Source organism: Sinohyriopsis cumingii, chromosome 10 (genome assembly GCF_028554795.1).
Source record: "Sinohyriopsis cumingii isolate HCF-2022 chromosome 10, ASM2855479v2, whole genome shotgun sequence".
Lineage (NCBI taxonomy): Eukaryota > Metazoa > Mollusca > Bivalvia > Unionida > Unionidae > Sinohyriopsis > Sinohyriopsis cumingii.
In genome coordinates this window covers 30,304,768-30,326,562 of record NC_142970.1, presented here as the reverse complement: position 1 = coordinate 30,326,562, position 21,795 = coordinate 30,304,768, and the positions used below count along the sequence as shown (strand labels likewise).

At 34.7% G+C, this 21,795-nt stretch overlaps 1 protein-coding gene across 1 annotated transcript in view; it reads right to left on the bottom strand.

Moving 5' to 3' along the window:
• Positions 1-21,795, bottom strand: part of LOC149789827 (anoctamin-4-like) — a 143,309-nt gene that overhangs the window by 31,906 nt on the left and 89,608 nt on the right. Inside the window, exons 18-23 of the mRNA XM_089973133.1 lie at positions 19,620-19,694; positions 18,579-18,743; positions 15,267-15,303; positions 12,496-12,607; positions 3,022-3,079; positions 2,478-2,575 (exon numbers count right to left, since the gene is read on the bottom strand). Coding sequence (XP_089829259.1) covers positions 2,478-2,575; positions 3,022-3,079; positions 12,496-12,607; positions 15,267-15,303; positions 18,579-18,743; positions 19,620-19,694 — 545 coding nt within the window. The remainder of the gene's footprint in view (positions 1-2,477; positions 2,576-3,021; positions 3,080-12,495; positions 12,608-15,266; positions 15,304-18,578; positions 18,744-19,619; positions 19,695-21,795) is intronic.

The following is a 21,795-nucleotide window of genomic DNA, read 5'->3' as shown; positions in this document are numbered from 1 at the left end:
TTCAATGAATATTTGAATAAGAAAATCAGGTGCTCATTTCAGCTTTAATGGCTTTAGAATGGATCAGAACAGACAGGAAACTTGTCTAATACCAGATCAAGATTTCCTGAAATCATCATGGCATTTGTCATCTTGGTCACTGTGCTTGACCATTTAAATATCCTTTGCAATCTTAGTTTTGGATTTCTGTGTATGGTCATTACCAGATTATTCAGCCAGTCAAACATTCTAAGGAGATGGCAAGACTAGCATAGATAATGTTTTGCACTAAACTGGAGGTGGCATTCTTAACCAACTGATAGATTGGCAGATTGGTCACATTCACTGCTGCAATGTTCTTATCCCAGGATGGTAGTTCAGTGCTAAACATCAAAGAATGTGAACAATACCAATACTAAGAAAATGATATGCCTCAGCTTGCTTTCCAAAATGAAAGCCTTGAAGTTGCCTGGATTCTGTATTATGTCTGTCAGATACTGCCTTAACCTTCAGCAACAAAGCCACTAGAAAGGTGGTTGTTCATTATCATCTTCTACATCTAATGATGCCCTGGCCTAATAGGCCTGACTTGGAACTGGCAGGGGAAGGTAACTGGAAGTTGGCAAGACTATAGATTTCCCCTTGAAACAAAACTCCCTCCACTCCATTATGGGGTTGTAATACTATGTTTTGTCAAGGTAAATATCTCTGCACTCACTGTCCTCCTCAGGCATTGCATCTCCACCTCAGCTGAACATTTACATCTCCATCAGAGCAGAACATCCCTAGAGGCAAGAGGCAATATCAATATCCATATGTACATCTTGGTATCTCCCCAGTGGGTATATCATAAACAAATGACAAGGCAGCTATGCAAGTGCTACAGCTTATCTTGTCAGCACATATTGCTGATCTGTCATCTGGTAACCACATAGGCAGTAGAAGGATGGATGGATAGACTAAATGGATCCCCATACAAACCCAAATACCATGGCGTGGTTGGCTGGTATGCAGTATGGCTCACTCACTAAGAGGAAGGGGTCATTATCAGTGTGTGTGTGTGTTTGTGTTTGTGTGAGACTATGTAAATGTACTCTGAATGTAAATATGCATATCATACAGGTCCACAAGGACAATTAGTTCCATACAATTAATTGTGTTACCCTCTTTAAATAAACTCATTGTTATTAATAGTAGTAGTTAGTAGTAGCAGTAGTAGTAGTGTCAGTCATAAAGCTGTATTGCCAGCTAGCTGGCTGGGCTTGATGGGCAATCAGCATCTGGAATTTTGATGTACAGTCAAGACTGATTGATTGTAAAAGTCTGAAATAAACCCAAGTTGCCAAGACTTACAGACACATTTTGTTGTTATGGACTTGTCATAACTCTTTCTCTCTTAAGTTCCTTTTCTGTATTGTGGATCATATAACTTCCAAACACAATACACACACGCTGTATGTTTTATTTGAGGAACACTTGGTACAAGCTAGGCACATCCCATGCATGTCCTTGGTGGCTTTAAATCTCCTTCATTTAATACAATTTGTAGCCAATGTCGAGCATTTTCTTAAAAGACAAGGACAACCCAAAATTTGAAAAATAACTCACAGTGATCACATATGCAAATAATCAACAAATAATCAATGTTTGTTACTTAATGAGGCACTAAAATATAGGCAGTGAGCATGAAAATTACAAACAATGAGTATGAACTTGACCATGTTAGAGCACAAGGTCAGTAAAAGAATAAAGTCCAAAACTGCAAAAATTTCACATAATTAAAACAAAATTAAAAAATTCATGATTGCAACATGTAGTAAAGATCGTTACATTCAATACTATTCTAACTTTGTCACTGGATGACTGAAAACCTTCCCAATATTTCTTGGGTTCGAGAGGCACAGGATACGATGCTGACCATATTCTGCAAGAAACCATAACCACTTAGCAATGGTCAAGGGAGATAATGGGTACAAGTTTCTTACCGTTGTCTACATTATTATTTTTGCTGGATGCAAGTGGTAATGGGTGTTGTTGTTGTTGTAGGGTTTAACGCCATTTTTCAGCACACAATAGGCTATACATGGCGGCCAGTATTAATGGTGGAGGAAGAACCCGGGAAAACCCCGGAAAGAACACTGACACACGAGAAGCTACTGGCAAGCTTTCTCACATACCTACATTGGCTGAATCCGAGACTCGAATCCACGCAGACAGATGTGAGGTGGCAGTGATCCGTAACGGAGAGCGCTTTAGACCACTCGGCCACTCGGGGCCCCTGGTAATGGATCTTCCTCCAGATGTTAATGTAATCAGGAAATGTATTCAAAGGTGAAATTTGATGAGCACTTTTAGAACATGAAGTTGAGAAACATGGCAATCCTATAAACTTACATTATGAACAACAAATATCTTTATGGCCATTAATTTGTTGCCATGATTTCATGTTTGAAATCCAGCTCAATGGGTTTTGTAAAATCCTATAAAATTATACTTACGGCAGAAATATTTCCTTGATGTTGCCCCAGACCTGTTTGCCCACCATGATAATTGCCATCTGAAGACATAATTCAATCAAGCAGCCAGATGGGTCACACTGAATAATACAATATCTAGCATCAGAAATGTGTGCAAAAGCATCATGGAAAATGTTTACTAGATCAAAGTTTTTCACAAAATACTTCTGAGGAATCTGAAGGATGTTTTTTTGGAAATAAGCATAACAAATTTATTTCATTGACAGAATTTCAGTTTCTGAGATATGATATAGGAATTTTATCTTATATTACAACCTCCAAACTTCCTGTCCTCCATTAAACTCCCATGCGATCAGAAGGATATATTACCATGTGATGGTTAATAATAATAATAATACAAATAATCTATCGTCATCATGGCAACTGTCATCATCATCATCATCATCATCATCATCACACAAATTACCATGAACACTGTGCTATGCTTTCAGATACTCCTGAATGTATACTCTGAAAATAATCAAGACCATAATAGCCGAAGCTAAAAACATTAAAGTAAAATTACCTCTTCTTGCCTGAATCCAAATAAATTGTAATTATAGTCTCCTGGCCGTCCAATAAATCTGAAACAAAATTAGATCATTACCAACTCCAACAGTTAAAAAGCCATTATACTATTTAAACATGTTACAGGAAACAAATAATCATACATTCTTCTCATTTAAAATATTAAACAGATGAACATTGTATGAAAATATCCTTGAAAAGAAAAGAATGTAAAATTCAAGTGAATGAAATATGCAAGATAAACTCATCCCATCTATACTTGCTTATACAAACTGCACAGAGCCAAATCGGCCATCACATAACATGATAGCAAATCTGGGTCTGCACAGTTTGTTAGGAATAATAAGTAGAACAAACAATATAGACCCTAACCTGCAGGCTTATGCTACAGCAGATCAGGATCATTGTTGTTTACAATCTGACTCTACTTATAAGTGAGTATATACAGTATATGGTTTTATCTGATAAAGAGTACAGCCTTAATAATTATGTTATATGCCTATCTGGATGGACAATTATAGATTAATTAACAAGAATACACGCCTCTATGTAGGCACAAGTAGGGCATGGATGACCCTGGAGGGTACTGATCTGTGATTCTCAGTAATGTTGAAGTTGCTTAACCATGTGGGCTGTGACTAGACTTACTGTGCAGAAATGATTTTTTTTATATTAGACTTATCATTAATGTGACTTCTGACCATTAGATCACAGAATCTGGGGTTTTTTATTACTCTAGCACAAACCATCTACAAATTTTGGTCAAAAAACCTATTCTGTAATGCAAGTTACTCAATTTTATTTGAGCCACAATGGCCTTAATCTCTGCCATTTTGACCCTAACTCAATAAGCTTCTTCCATACCATAAGTGTCAGCCTCCAAGAAACTTTGGTCAAGGTATGAAGTTTAGAACTAAAGTTATTTGCAAAAAACACTTTTACTTCTTTCAGTCATAGTTACCTTGACCTTTGTGGTTCAGATGCAACAAGTTTCTTTCATACCCAATGTGTAAATCATCCACAATCCACACATTTTGGTGATGGTCATGGCTGAAAGCTAAATTTTTGTGCAAAATCCATTTTCTTCTTTTAGTTACTGACCCTGACCGTTCACCTTTTCACTATAAAAAACAGGTTTCTTCTCTTATACCAAGTGTAGAGATGCAAATCCTCAATCATGAAAATCTGTAACCACGAGAACCAAAATCTGTAATTTGGGACTAAATTCTGAAGTTTTTCAACTGAAAATCTGTAAACAAATCTGTAATTGTCTAATTCAGAAGTTTTATACATACTTTGGTGTGAATACTAAACTCTTATGTAAGCAAGAACAAGGAAAACTTACTTTAAAAGGGCAAGGTTCAATAAGGGGTGATTTTGGACCCCAAATTAGAGATTAATAAAAGATAAAAGTACTTGTAAGACTGTTTGTTATGGTCATACCATATCCACTATATCTCAGCTGCAACATATGCACACATAATAGAATGACATTGTGTGACAGTAAAAGTTTCTTTTATTCTTAAATAGGACTGTATTCAATCAAAAATTCAAATTTTGAAAGCTGTCTGCCTCTTTGAAGTTCTCAAAAATTAAGAGTGTATTCAAGAACATGTTTGAGCTTTTGAAAGAAGATACTATTCTAACTATCTAACACAAATTTTATATATGTTCTCATTTGTGCTCATCACTAATGAGCATAAAAATGGAAGCAAAATGTGCAACTTAAACCATCTGTCATTTTCATCACCATACAATTTTAGGGTGCCACTTCACAGTACTATAAAATGCCATTTTATGTTCTTCAAATAAAATTAACATTCAAATGTTAACTGCTATTTGGGCGATTGTATTATTTTCTCTTTCTGTATCTGGTTGCATTTTCAGGCATTATTAAGTGCAAATCATGATCGGAATATCTGGATGAGAAGAGGTGGATTGAGGAATGATTTTCATAGCAGTATAATACAAAATGGAACAGATTATGATGCTATTTGTGATTAAAATCGTCTGTTATAAAGGAATGATAGTAAGAACCCAAATCTGTGTATTTTTTTCATTGCCTGATAATACCATTACATGCATAATTTATATTTTCCTCTTCTAAGATTTAAAATAAATAGGCAAATCATAATATAAATGTTAATCACACCCATACATTAAAGTTTAAAATCAGCACTGAATTCAGTAGTAAAATGCAATATTTATCAGTAACATCATTCATTTTTTTTCAATTTCATGAATTATTTTAGCACCTTTAGCTTTAAATTATCATCAGTAGATAGGATTTCTTTTTAAAAACTACTCAGCAGGTTACCAGAACACTATAACATAAACTACTGGTTGCAGCAATTTTCAAAGAAATATTTATTGAAGAAAAGGATTATTGTATAATTTGTTTACTTTTAGTGCAAGGATGTATATAAAATCTGTTAATTTTTGTAAATAAACAAAACAAAAAACATAATCGAAGCTTTGGATACATTGATGGCCCTAAAGAACCTCAAAAGGCCACTTAATTATTTATATAAATTAAACTGTCAACTCTTTGTGTATAGAGATGGTGTAAAGGTAACAAGGTTTTGTTTTTAGTACCATATATACTTGCGTATAAGCCCATTTGTTTATAAGCCGACCCCCCCCAAACTGAATAGGTATAAACACTAAAAAGTGCATGACCTGTGTATAAGCCAACCCACAACTCTGTGACATCACACGGTAAGTTCTAAATGCATTTATTTAGGCAAACTTATATTAACAAAAATTATTAAAAAGAAATGGTACAGACTTGTTTGAAAAGGAATTTATTTAATTTTCTGTTTTCTTATTGTTTCTGCCTAATTTAGGTACGTGTATAACTTGATCAAACAATGACAAGAATTGAGCATTTGCAAATTGCTGTAACACTACCTCTCCCTTTTGACTCAATTATTGTTTGTTTATGTATTATTGCATTGGACATTTTATATCAGTGCACAAGTAAATACGTTTTTATTTTGCCTTGAAACTGTTAATACCTAACTCATTAAAATGACAACACAATGAACAATAATATGGTTTGATTCAATGCTTGCAATTAGGAAACTGAACATATTTACATAACGGCGCCACCACATGTACATTGTAGATTTAAACATGCGCTGAATGAAGTTCATCCCTTGGAGTTGAATCAAAGGCACCACTGCAATAAACTTTAACAATATCTCCAAAATACAATAATGAAGTTTCAGAAATAATGCTTAGAAAATTATGCAAATGCCATAAAAGCCGAGTTGTAGTTTGCTTTGGTGTAAGCAACCTTACACCATACATGTCAACTCTCATGCCAGGAGAAAAATAAACCTCCTGATTTTTAGGGTCATTCCACGCCTACCTCCCAATTTCATAATATTTCCTGATTTTTGCAGAGAACTCCTTATCATTATATATGTCATCGATTTTCAATTCTTCTAAAGAAGAAAAGTCCTACATGTTCTGTTGTATCACCTGTGAATATTGTTGTGACGAATAATTACTTTACTAGAAAGAATTCACTTCTTCAGTAAATAGAATGTTAAGTTTAAACATTACTCACCAAACATTACTCACCTAAATTTACAATTTTCTTTTACCTCTACAAGAATACAAAAATCAGAAAATAAACCAGAACAAAAAATAAACCACAACAATAAAACTGTCAACAATTAATTTCAATCCCAAGAATGATCACTATGAATGATGTAACTCCATATGCTATTGCACCATTCCCACCAAAGAATCTTACAAGAGTGAACAACTGGCACTGTTATACCATATATATGAATGTTAATTACAATCATTAAATTAAAAGAAGGAATGAAAATACATAACAAAGGTCCTCAAAAGACTAATTCCGACTGCATATGTTTATAGTAAACAATACGAAATGCCTTACAAGTTGACAATAAGAAAATAAGGTTGGATATACGAGGGGAAAATAGTTGCCACATGAACGGCACCATGAGGCTGCCTATTTAGGTACCTTTTAGGTCACCAAAATTGGGAATCCTTTATTTGCCAATCAATTGCTGATGCTTACATAACACACAGTAGTGTAGAACATGGTTGATTTGAATTAGGACGGAGGGCCAGTCGTTTTCACAAGATAGTTGCATCGATAAGCAGGATAGTTGTGCTGGCTTTGTTGCTTGTTTAAGACTAACCTTTAGCTATTGTGCAGTTTGGCCACAACTGACCTGAATATGAAAACAGAGCATATCCTGGGGGAAAATATTGGGTGTCACAAGGAAAAACGGCATGTCCTTTGGGAAATTCCCATGTATTGGACCCATAAGATTGGTTAAAATTTGGTGAAAACAAGGTTTTAAAAATGCCACGAAAAACCTCCTGATTGTATAGGTCCCAATCTCCCTACTTTTTTATTTAGTCTCCCAACTTGGATTTTGAAAAGTTTACAGGTATGTCTTACACCCCTTCTTACAAAACTACAGTAATCATGCTTATATTATGGAATGAAAGGCAATTACACATTAATGTACTGGTATAGTTGCCAGTTACAATTCCCTCAAACACAAGCCAGTTTCAGGGTTTTAATGATTAACTGGCCTGTATTGCTGTCAGAAAATGAAAGACAAATCAGGCCAACTATCAACAAAGGAGATGCCAAAACAACAAGCTTTCCAGTGTGTGGAAAGTGATGATATTGTTCAGCCAAAACACAAAACTATAGTAGATTGATGATGATCAGTTATTATAATGAGAATTTTAGCCTTTATTGTTACCACTCTTCATGAACATGAAAGTTACGTTGGTTATGTGCCTTGCACAATTAAACATGCGTACATTTTCATAAATATTACCGCAGTTTGTAGGATTGCTTATATCATTGAAAATGATTAATTTGTGAGCACATGATTCAGTGTAAATGAAACAGCTATTAAGGACTAGATGAAACATTATCTGGGAATAAATTTGGATTTAAGTGACGCTATGCATGCTTTGCACTGCGTAAGTACTATACATTTTAGTTCAGCCTAGTCTCCTGGGTAAACTCAACTGCCCTGCGAATATGGAATTCTGTATTTACCTTTATTTAATTTTGTGTTGGAGAAATTAGAAAATAAGCACTTGCTAAATAATAACAAAATCAATCACAGTACTTTATAACAGTTTAATAAGTGTTGGGACACTGATTTTTTTTTTTATTACATGCACATGTCTTAGGACACGGAAAAATTATTTTTTTCATATCCCAAGATTTACAGCCATTAGACTAGTCTTCAAAAAGACTTAAAAACTGTCAAGTTTAGACACTGGCCCACAGATAAGCTGACCCCTCTTCTTCCAGGGCTTTATTTTGTCCTAAATTATTTGGCTTATATGCGAGTATATACAGTAATGTGTGTGTGTGATTTGGATTTTTATTGTAGCTTTAACAATTTTTCAGTCATATTGCCACCATATCTGCAGTGTGGCAGTTTACGGTGATGCCTATCACTGAGGCATCATGCCACAGACATCTAGTATGAAGGCCCACCCAGTCATATTATCCTGACACCAGGTGGAACAGTCCTAACACTAACGTCTTAATGCTGAGTGCCAAGCAAGGCAGCTATTATAACCATTTTTATAAGTCTTTGGTATAACTCTACCAGGGTTGACCTCGCAACCTTCTGCATCCAAGGCAGACGCTCTAACCACTAGTCCATTGGAGCAGTTGTTTTTAGTAATATTTTTTTTCTTTTTATTTTCTTTTAACTAGAAATAAATTCTATTTATTTTGCCTTCTGTAATTCGTGCATATTCAGTTTACACAATTTCTTTAGTTCTGTCATACTTTAAATTTACTACACGAAACTGATGAATAACTGAAACTGTAATCTATCCAAAGGTTTGATTTGGAAATTAAAAATAACTTACAAAGTATATTTTCTTTAATATACTGCATATTCAACTGGTGGCGTAGACATTAATGTTGTCAGAAATTGGTAAGGGGTGTGAAGTGAGTGCATTTTTATAGCACTTTTTAGACATATATGGTTTTATCATTTTAACAGCATTTTATAGATGCTGATGGCTTTATCATGCCAAGGAAGTGGAAGCTAAGTGCCTTTTCCAATTACACACTATGACAGCAGGTACAGGCTGTGACTTGGGAAGGTATTCCACCCATGACCCTTTGATTATGAATCCAATGCTCTACCAACCGAGCAACCTTGCACCCCTTCCCCACAAAAACCGAAGTGTGTGTATCTAAGTAATAAAGGGGTAGCACGTGTCACATGTAAATTAAATTTATAAAGATTAATTCTGGCATTTTTTATAAAGTCTCCATTCAAACACAAACTTTTGCATGATCTGTATTCATCAAGTTTAGATCACAACTATCTACTGTAGCTGTTATAGAGCATATATTTTGGTATTTTGCCAGTGTTCAGTTACTGTAGTTTAAATGTCTATTACATAATTTTATTTTTTTCAACTTAATTTGTATGTGTGTTGCATATGTACACATGTGAGTCTGTGCACTCAAAAACTGAAAACTTGTCTATACAGGGCAGCATTGTCACCTATATTTGCTGGATTAATTCAGATTAAACAATAAATTAATAGACTGATTACCAGCCAAAAATTCAATATAAATGATATTTATCCTCATGTATGCTTTTCCTTTTTTAATTAAAGACCAGGATCAACAGCTTGATGCAATGTCTGAAAGTTTGTGCCTATGCATGTGTGAATGTTTAAACATAATTATTACTTTTTAACTGAAAATAAAAATAGGTGTCAGAGGTAATCAACCATACCTAACATAAATATAAGCATCAATTAGACAATGTTTCAAAACAAAAACATAAAAAGGCATACTGTGAGCAAATTCAGAATTTTAGATGGATTTATTTTGGTAGTCAGATTCATAGGCACATGTTATTTTAGAGATCTTTCATCCCAAAAGGCTCAATTTGACCTGGTGGATCTATTTGAGTGATGAAGTACTAATGTTTCAATCAACACAAGATATCTGGAACTTGAGCCAGTAGCATAGTATATACTGATTGAACATGCCATTATACAATATGGACTGTGCTTATGGCCAAAAAGTTTGGATGTCACCTACGTAAAGTTAACTTAACCATTTCTCAAAACTCTTAATTTTGCCTTGATTCATAATTTGTTATAAAAAGGGTTAAAAGTTCATTAAAATTACAGAAATTCATATTGGCTGGTATTTCTTCATGTGCAAGTCATCCAAAATGTTCAGCCCAGGTCTGCCATATAGAAATGACATTGTTACTGTGCAAAACAAATTCTCTTCTTTCAGTTACAGCAACTTTGACCTAAGGCTTTTTTAACCTCTGGTAACATACAGATATCACAACACAATATGCACCATCAGATGGAAAGCAAATAAAAAACACAGGTGAATCAAAAGACCTGAAATGGGTTGTTTTACCAAAGCTGCATTTTATTTGTTATTAATCTTTGTATGAAATACATTTGGAATTCATTCTACATGTGTTCCATTTGAATTTTACTTATGTTTGCATTTCTGTTGACATTTTGTCATTTTTTTTAGTGAGTCTCAAAAATGCATTCTGATTTGCATTGGGGGTGCTCACCAGATAATATGTACTTTTGAGAGAGTGACGTATGTAAGGTGAAGTAGTTCGCATTTAAAACATGCACATTGGAGAGAATGTTGGCATACCTCTATGCTACATTAATGTAATGTGGATGATATTTCTTTTGGATATTGTACTTTTGGAAATTTTACATGATTTAAGCACACTGCTAACTAAAATGACTGCTCCCTTGTGTTAAAAAATCAGCCTGAATTAGTCTAAAGTACACTATACATAGCAGCTATTAAAATAGGGAAAATGAATTTTGCCAGACTAGACAATACCAGCTTCTGAAAGTGCAATGAATGAATTATCAAATATTTAAAATGTAAAAAAAGTTATCGACTCTTTTTTATACAATTTACCTCTGAAGTTCAGGAAGTGAAAATGACCAAGTAGAGCTAGCACTTTTTTGAAAGGTGCACATCTGAAGTAAGGCCAAGCTGTATGCTCTATAATCCATAGTACACCCATCAATCATACACCAAAATTAAGGGAATTAAAGGTTCTTTGCGTTATACCTAAGATATACAAGGTCTTTTTTAAATAGCCAGTATAACCAGTGAGGAAAGCCAGGCAAATTCTTTTCTTTAAAATCCTAACCCTATGGAAAATGTGAAACTGTATAGCGCCACCATTTACAGCTTTCTTTCATAATTTCCTTTCATTTGGAATGAAATGGAAATGCATTTTTTTAATTCAGGTTTTTGTTTGCCAGAGTGTTAAAGGGAGATAACTACTGTTTAATGCCTTTTCTCATCAAAAGACCACTTTAATAATATAGCCAATTTCTAAAATGCAAAAGAAAGCATTACTTTTTGATGAATAGAACCACAGCCTAAAAATGTGTGTGATGTGTGATTTGAATTTTTAACGTAGCTTTAACAATTTTTCAGTCATATTGCTATGATGTCTGCAATGTGGCAGTTTATAGTGATGTCTAGCACTGGGGCATCATGCCGCAGACATGTAGCATCATGTCCCATCCACTCACATTATCCTGACACCAGGCCAACCAGTCCTAACACTTACCTCTTGATGCTGAGCGCCAAGCGAGGCAGCTGTTAGTATCATTTTTGTAAGTCTTTGGTATGACTCGGCTGGGGAACCTAAAATTGTAGTTGTCAGCAAATTTTATTTCATTTTGCTTTTTTAAACATAGTGTACAAATACAAAAACCAGTGGTGACTCCACATCAATTTACAGGTATCCAGCATAATTTGGTAACCTAGAAGCACGACACATTACTCAGCAAAATCACATTAAAGGCATTTACATACAGTAAATACACAACTGGCGATGTACTGCATGAAAATTTTGCAGCAGCCTGAAAGTAATTAATTTTAAAAATCCATTCATACTATGCATTTGCAATTTGTTCCATTCTCATGTCCCATTTTCCTTTCTGCATTTTGCATTTGTCTCCAATATCTTTAAGATGCATTCATCATTCATTTCATTGGCATTCACAGTACATGTTAAGTTCATTATTCTATCTGCATTTGTTCAACATTCAGTCTGCATTCTGCTTTGGTTTCACTGGTAAAAATGACATATTTTCATATCTGTATCATATGTTATCATAACCTAATGCAAAGAGAGCAAACCCAGATCTGGCATCCTGTCACAAACTATTAGAGCTGACTCAATATTACTTGCTATAACTTTTATGTAGAGCTGATCTGGATTCAGATAACATACCATCAGACTGGACTCTGTGTTGGTAGATATAACTTGCATGTAGAGCAAAGACTGATAAACCAAATTATGCTGACACATGACAGCACATCTCAGTCTAAGCTGTTCACAGGTAGCTACATGGTAAACCTGAGCAAATACAGTAGTGGATGAAGACTACATTAGTTACATACTTGCCCTTGAAGAAGGCGATGTAGAAGATGGAAGAGTAGAAGTTAACAAACTGGAAAAGGAACATCTTGAAGGTGAAGGCATCTTCCCATTCAGTCTCTGTTCTATGTTGTTCTAAAATGGCAAAATTGAAAATGAATATGCCTTCTCCAAAAAGTCCCACTGCAGCAAACAAGCTTCACTGTTTTGTTTACTATTTCTAAATCATTTTATGTACTTTAGCAAATCTATTTTATATTTCTAGCTCTTACATCATCTGGGTGAATTCATCATTCAAGAAGGTGAGTCTTTCTTTGCTTGTTTTTTTAAACATTTGCTTCTGGAAAAATAGAACCAACAGATGAGTGGTTAGCCTAGTGCCTTCATCCATAATTTGCATTATCTTTTGGAATATAAACCTTACCAACAAACAAGTTATCATTAATAGTTTTTCAATCAATTAATGATTTATAAATCTGATCATCCATCACCACTATGAAAATCAGACAAGAAAAAAGACCTAATCTGCATGTGAATTCATCAGCCTGTATGTTTGTCTGCACATATGCCAACCCATACAGATGTGAAATTGGAATGTTAGATATAAAACACTGAATCTAAATATTAAACAGGCATACTTTAATTTTTTATCCAAAACTTTTTAAATTATTAAATCTTATATATTTAAAGTGGGTTTTTTGTTTGTTCAAATGTGCTTTCTGTGGTAATCTTTGCCAACATGTGGCATGCTGAAATCCAGTAAAAAAGAGAGCAGAGACATGGTATTTGTCCAAAGTTGATTCCTTGTGTGTTCAAATTCAGATGTCTATAGTACACACTATTTTCTATAGGTATAATCTTCATTGGTCACTTTCAGTTTGACACCTTTCTTGAATTTTCTCAGGTGAACAGGGCACCTAGCTTAAGTGATTTCTGAATGGTCAATATTCAAATGCTTTTGAGAACTAACATTTTGGTACATTTAACAAAAGTATTAAAATCAGACCTTACAAGCATTTCTGTGTTTTATATATATGGGTGATTAAGATTTTGTTCATTTACATAAAATTACATCTAACAGCAGAATCAGAATCTGACAGAAATGATCCTAAATGGAATAATTTGAGGTTAATAATAGAAATTATTCTTTCAAAATCGGAAAAGTTGGCATCTCTATCTGTCTGTTTATCCATCTTCATCCTTTAATGTAAGTTTCAAGCTGATACGTGTAGAGGCCATTGAACTCAGTGATGAAAATAACTGACAAAATATGTACAGAGAATTTTAAAATAAACCGATGAAATTCTTACTTACATCTTAACACATTAACCCCTAGAGACGACTTTATGGGGCAGGAGGTAGTAGCCTACTGCTGAGCTCTGTAGCGTCATGGTCATGCATGATACACTAAAGTGGGTGGTATTACAGAAAGGTAGACAGATGTAGCTCTACAATAATACCAAATAATCTGGAATATTTAGTTGTACTACAAAATACAGATAGAAAAACCTCATTTTTTGGACCCAACTTTTTGTTACCCAAAATTTGCCCGTGGTCAGAATCCGATTTTGTGTCTGGATTTTAGACTTTTGGTCTCAGATCTAAGGCAAACCGGTATGAACTGCAAACAGACAGATGAGCCTTTGCAAAAAGTAGGATAAGATGGGCATTTGGAATAAAGAGTGGTCTCCATAAAAAAATAATGGCTCCGTTTAGCAACAATAAAAAAGACAAAAAGTCAAACTTTTACCCTTCTGCTCATGCACGAGTCAAATAGCCAAAGAAAAACAATGTTTCTAACACAACTAGGCAGTATGTTATTGAAAGATAACCAGGAGTTAATGTGTTAAACAGTCCATTTTGATGACATTACAAAATTTGAATATTCCTTGCGTATTTAATCACATGTGCATCGACACTGCACATAAATTACAAATTTGGAAATTCCCTGATGATTTGTAAAAAAAAATAAAAAATTCTTGTTAACACATTAACCCTTAGCGACGACTTTACGGGGCAGGAGGTAGTAGCCTACTGCCGAGCTCTGTAGTGTCATGGTCATGCATGATACACTAAAGTGGGTGGTATTATAGAAAGGTAGACAGATGTAGCTCTACAATGATACCAAATAATCTGGAATATCTAGTTGCACTACAAAATACAGATAGAAAAACCTCAATTTATGGACCCGACTTTTTTTAAACCCAAAATTCGCCCGTGGTCGGAATTCGATTTTGTGTCCGGATTTTAAACTTTTTGGTCTCAGATCTAAGGCAAAACCGGTATGAACTGCAAACAGACAGATGAGCCTTTGCAAAAAGTAGGATAAGATGGGCATTTGGGAAAAAGAGTGGTCTCCATACAAAAATAATGGCTCCGTTTAGCACAAAAAAACAAAAAACAAAAAACATAAGTCCAACTTTTACCCTTCTGCTCATGCGCGAGTCAAATAGCCAACAAAAAATGATGTTTCTAACATAACTAGGCAGTATGTTATTGAAAGATGACCGGGGATTTGGTGTTTTCGAGTCTATTCAGAAATAGCTTTCAAAATGTGTTTCTTACTCGATTTTCAGGCAAAAATGACAAAGAGCTCCAGGGGTATGTTAAGACGTATATAAGGGAAAGTTGTCTTCATATGGTTTCATTTAAATTATATAATTTAAGCTATATTAATTCAATCAATTATCATATCTTAATGTGGGTTACACATGTCATGGACACATCAATAAGAAACATAAGTATATTTGATCCTTTTGTAACAATGACAAAAACTTTTTAATGTGAAACTTACCCAAGTTAGTCAAAAGTAATCCTATTTTTAGATATAGCTGAAAAAGATAGATGTCTATATATATATATATATATATATATATATATATATATATATATATATATATATATATATATATATATATCGTACACAGTATTCAAAATTATCAAAGATAATCTTACTCTGTATTCAAACCAACATTACAATAGAAAGGAACTTCTGAATAAGGTCATTTTAAGTGCTTACTCATCATCTGTCTTAAAAAATGTTTACTTGTTATTTCATCAAAGGAAAGGCAGCAAAGAGACCTCCCTGAAGGAGTTTAAGGAAAACAGAACATACACAATTTGTTTGAACACTTATTTCTGTTACTTCAACACTATTATGACTGTGGTATTAAAACACGTAAATGAAATAAGTGAGATGCAACAAGCATTGTAAAATTCAGCAAATAATTTATTTCCCTAGAATACAACATAAAAATGTAAAAAAAAGGAACTCACAGTATTGCAACTTTTATATATCAGTGTCACTTCAAGGATTTTACAAAATAGGGTAAACTAACCCATCCTGTTTCTAAAAGTGGGTCAATTCTAAATTCAATGGGACAAATTGGGCCTTCTTACTTTATATGGGTCACACTGAGCAACATATTTCAAGTGGATGCATCATTCTCAAAACAGGCATGCAAAAGATAATTTTGTAAATGAGTGTCTCTAAGCCATTTTTTTAGCCTGTATACCTCACATTAAAGAAAATATTTATCAATTGCAAATGCATTCCATTTTAAGGCATTTGTATATATCAAACATGTGTAATAAAGTGTACAGGTAAGAATGACAAGTATAAAAGAGTTATTAAAGAAAATTGACTAACAATTCAACCCTATCAACTAAAGATCCAAAAGTGAAATGAAGTGAAATGCAAAATCTTAACCAAGAATATACACCTCTCCCTCGATAACTTGCACAAAATGGGGTCCACAAACACAGACTGCACTATAAGCGAGGGCGCGAGTTAATAATGAGGGACCTCCAAAAACTGAAGAAAAAAGCAAATGCTCACACGTTGAGAAACTCCCGTGTGTGTGTCTGTGTGTGTGTAGGGAACTGGGCTGTTTCAGGCCTGGCTCTAGGATGTGCGGGGCCAAAGGCAGCAAGCAATGTGTGTGAGGCCCCAAGCATAAAGACTGCATTGTGGAGTTGATTTCCTGAAAGCATGGGACACAATTCATTTGCCTCATTCACCTTGCCCTAGGGCCAGGTCTGGGCTGTTTAATGACTGAATCCTCATTTTACAATCCCGTTGATAATAATTGCTAATAATGTGCTTTTTCTAAAGTAGTTGTTTGTTATTCTGTATAAATAACATTTATTTTCAAAATATCCAAAATGTGAAAGATCATTTCTACTGGTTTCAGAAACCATCACGTGCACGCAAAAACATCTGTGTATTACATCACTGCTTTTTGTTTTGTTGATTAGTCTGGTTTCTGGAGTGGTCTTTAATCGAACAGTTGCCAAGTTGGGAGTCAAAGCAGCTGGAAACGAGACTGACTAATGATACACTGCCAAACATGAGTCTTTTTTTCTTCTTAAAAACTAGCGACATTTATTTTGTGAGACTATCGTCTATGTCAAAACTCAATTTTTGTATTATTCAATTTGTACAATCTGATGTTGCAATTTCATTTAAGCAATAGTGAAACTTCTTATCATCCTTGAGGATATCTCTAATAGCCAGTTCAGGAATTCTCTGAACCTCGCTTGCCTACAATGGTCTGTATATGTGAAACCAAGCTCTTTATTTTATGAAGTATTCGTTTTGCTTGGTTGTCTTGCTATCTTTGATCACAGTTATGAATGAGTCAGCTAATTTAAGGTAGTTTAATTATGCTACCTATACAATAACATTTGTAAGTGTTTGATTGATCAACTGAAGTGAGTTCACCCAACATATGACCATGGCTGCTAGACTTTATGTATGTAGGATTTGCATGCCTTTTCGTTTTAACTTTTCTTTTATTCCACCTCTTTTATTTGATTCAAAAGATGCAATTAACATGATAATACAAAGGAGGCCAGCTTTTAATGCAGCAATACGACAAATACTATATATATTCGCATATAAGCCCGTTTGAGTAAAAGCCGACCCCCCAAACTGAACAGATATAAACACTAAAAAGTGCATGACCCACGTATAAGGTGACCCACAACTTCAAGACATCTCAAGATGCAGGAGGTAAATTCTAGATGCGTTTATTTAGGCAAACTTATATTTAATACAAAATTACATGTATACTTATATTTCATATCTTCTGATTTTTGCAAAGAGTCTGCATCTAAATATGATTAGGAATAAATAAGGATTTAAGTGATGCTAAGAAATTACTGTTTCGTGTCCCCAGATTTACAGCCAATACAGTAGTCAACAAAAAGATCTAAAAACTGTCAAGTTTAGACATTGGCCCATGGATAAGCCGACCCCCCATTTTCCAGGCCTTTAATTTTTCCTAAATTATTTGGCTTATACACGAGTATATCCTGGTACTTCCGCAAGTCAGTTATCAAAACACAGTCGGCACTTAATTAGGTTCTCAGAGAAACACTTGCAGACATAGTTGTTATGGTAGACTGACATTTTTTACATTTAAATACACATTGCATTTATGATGATTAGACTTAATAGGAACTAAAAGATAGAATTAAAACAAAATTTCACTTAATAAAATTATTTGGCATTTAAATATTAATGTACAGCATACACTAGGCATAAGTGACATTTTCATTGATCGAAATTTCCTTGAATATCTTTAATTATGGTATACTAAGAATGTTGTTTGGATAGAAAATGTAACCAATTATATGACTTCTAATTAAAAGTTGATAACTTCAAAATGTTGATTAAATTTTCATAATCTTATCTACCATTTTCGACCATAAAATGAGCAACATATCAACGTTTCAGTTACCAATTTTGATCGCGATTTTCTTCAAGTTCAAGAAATAGGGATGATATTTGGGGGTATTTTCTAGTTTAAAAAATGGGATCTATGCTTGACCCCATGTTATAAGCTGGTTCGCGAATTAACATGGCACAGTTATCAAGGGAGTGGTGTATAACTAATGTACATATATGTATAAAGTTAGACCTTTAGGTCTCTCCCCAGGGGGTTGATACTATAAAAGCCATTCTAAATTGTTTCCTTTAGGAAGACTGACTGAAATGTTGTGAGGCTTTTCATATGTAGATACATTTATATGTTCAGATGCTAATGTTGAAGCCAGCATAGTATAATAGTACTCTGCTTCTAAAAATCTCTAATACAATTACCATGTTTAGCACTAGAATGACCACCAAGTTGATACAAGCAGCAGTTCCTGATGCAAATAATGTGCTTCGAGATCTCAAAACAAATTTTTCATTGGAATACAGCACAGCTGTGATGATAATTCTGTAGCATATCACACCAAACATAGCACCAAGAACCACACAGAGCTGTTGTCAAAAGAAACAACATAAAATATACATCAGAGGATCAGTAAAAATGTATCTAATGTTTTTAATCTCTAATGTTCTTACAGCCATAAGAATAGGAATCAATTATAACTTGTCCAACTAAACAGGCTGATCAGTCCTGTCAAGAATGCTTTGTTGATGGATGTTACAGTGTATAACTCGCAATAGATGAATAGAACTCCTCTGATAGAAGCAAGCTCAGACAGAAAGTAATAAATTACCATGATATTGCTATGATCTGACTACATACTAAAGATCTTTTATCAATAATTATTAATGTGTAAAACATTCAGAAATTCTCCTACAACTGTCCCTATGATATTCCTTAATAAATCGGATTGGTTTGGTTGGGTGTTTTATGGTACAGCAACACATGTAGGTTCTGTAGTGCTGAGGCAATAAAGTAACTTGCCCAAGTACATGCCACAGTATCAAGGTAGCTAAGACTGGCTGATCCAATGATAGGTTTTAAACCTACACCACCACCTCAAAGCCACCACCAATTCTGCCATCAAGAGTTTTAAGAGGTATACCTCTTAAAACATGGAGGAGAGCTCATCAAGCCTATTCTACATATCGGGATTCATGGAAGCTTACTTCATCAAAACTCTCAACCCTATCAAAGACTCTCAACAATTTTGCTGAGTTAAGCAAATTTTCAGCTAGGTGTAGTGAAATTTCATGTACTGCTAATTGTGTACATAAAAAAGGTGTAATCAGTAGAACAAACAACACAAACCCTGATCTGCTGGCACATTATGTGAAAGAAGATCCGGTCTATATTGCTTGCAGCTGGACTTGACTTATAAGTGAGTATAAACCGTACATATGGAAAAAGTGAATGGTGATACTTACAGAGAAAAAGGTTACACTTGCTGTGGTGAAGTAATAAATAGATTTACTCCTTACTGGCACATATGGCTCTTCTTTCTATTAAAATAAATGTTGTATCATTATAATCATTACACATCAAGAAAGTTACTATAATAACTAAAAATTGAAAATAGCTATGGCTATATATTTAATAACTGTCATCCCCCTGGCCTTAAGCTTTGGACCCATCAATCACTAGGATGCTCTCTAAAAAAGGATTTGGCAAAAGAACTATGCCTTTGTGCTCCACAAGTAATTCTTTTTGGCAGGGAAGAAAGGCATCAGAGGAGAATGCTTCTGAACAGACGTAACAACTTTTTCTAGTAAAACATGTTTCTTCAATAATACTTACCTTATCATAACACCTTAGAAAAATACTGTTACCTCACAAATCCAGTCCTCCCAGACTCAAAATATTTAGCTAAAAGCTAAAAAGTTTTCTGCACATCTAAGTGCCAGTTAGGTGGAGTGATTTCCCTCAATACAGGGATTGACACCAAATTCCAAGAAAACTTATGTTACTGTTGGAGCAGAAGGCACACTCTTTATATGGTTGTAACTGTGGGGAGGCTGGGAGGGTGTATGTGTATTATGACCAGATAAGTATTACTGAAGAAACACATTTTACAATGATCTCTTCTTCAAAAACATTATCCGATCATAATACCTTAGGAGAATAGATAAGTTCAGAGTTACATCCCCTTACTGCACTGAGACCATCTCCTGACCCCAATGGTATGTGAAATAGATTTTGGGTAACATGGCTGGAGAAAAGATTCAATATGCCGGGGAGCAACTTCAAAACGGAAAAAAGTCCTCCCCTACCACAAATCCAATGTTAAGTCATGAAGCAGCATCCTTGTGCAACTGTCAAACAATCCAGGATGATAGCCTGTTGTGCCATGGCTAAAGGTCCCACCAGGTTGAGTTAAGCCTTTTGGGATGAAAGCATTCTGATGTAAATTCTGTAAACAGTGAATTCTGACCTCTGTTCCATGGTATGGATAATGTTAGTTAGGGAACAGTTTCACTCACATGGAATGCATGGTGATAACAGCCCTAACTTTGTTAGTTTAAATGCATATTTAATTCATTGATCTGGGGTTACTTCCCGATATGCAGAGTTAATACCCATTTTATCTGGGATGAAATTGCTCATGCAAACACATTGTCCTTTCCTTCTTTGAGGGTCAAGAAATGGTTGAATCTCCCTTGGCATACTGGCACAGTTTCATATACAACTTCAGAGTTCGCACTGGGTCCTACAGATAACCTTGAGATGAAATGTTCAGAGTAGACAGTGATTTTGTTGCAAAAGTTCGATTCCCCATGAACGTGAGTCTGTTCTTGGCAATGAAAGCATGGGTCATGAATGGAAATGAAAGACGTTTGGGTCAACTAGTAGAGCGAAAGTGGTTGAAACATTGTCTTGTTTAGTCAGGTTAGTATGCATGACAGATTCCACTTTGAGCCAAAGCTGTAATCTTGAATTGAGCAGCAGACTGGATAGTTCTTTGTTCTGTCTGACATCCTCACTTTCATGATGATGTGGCATGTGCAATATTGTGGAATGGTTCCTATAATTGTGATTGATGTTAACTGTTTACCATGAAAGAGCCATAGTATGAAGTTATTTATTGTTGTATTTTTGCATTGAGCAGTAAAATATTTTCACATTCATACCATTTTACAAAATTATTAATTTCTCTCATATACTTTAACAGTGAAAAGCAGTCATGCTTGAGCAATTCTCTCCTCCAATTGGTCCTTGACAGCTTTTTTAATGTGATCCTTACATGCAGGTTCAACAATTCTGATGGTATCGATTCTTCTAGGACAGCAAATCATCTAATACCCGTAGTTGGTCTGTAATATGAAAAACTTTTTTTATAGATTTGTTTTTGAAGAAACCAGCTTAGAAATTTCCAAAGAAGAACACAAAGGTCTGGAGATTTCATTCCTTCTTGCCTCTGGTGATAATTCACCACATAGGAATTGTCAAAGTGAACAAGGATGCCCTTTCCATGTAGATTCTCCTGCCACCAATGGAATGCTTCCATGTGGCATCCCAGCCCACTGTGCTCACACCCATATAAATCCATCATCAAGTCAAAGGTTTTACCTACTAAGTACCTCCTGACATAAAAGCTAGGCGAGG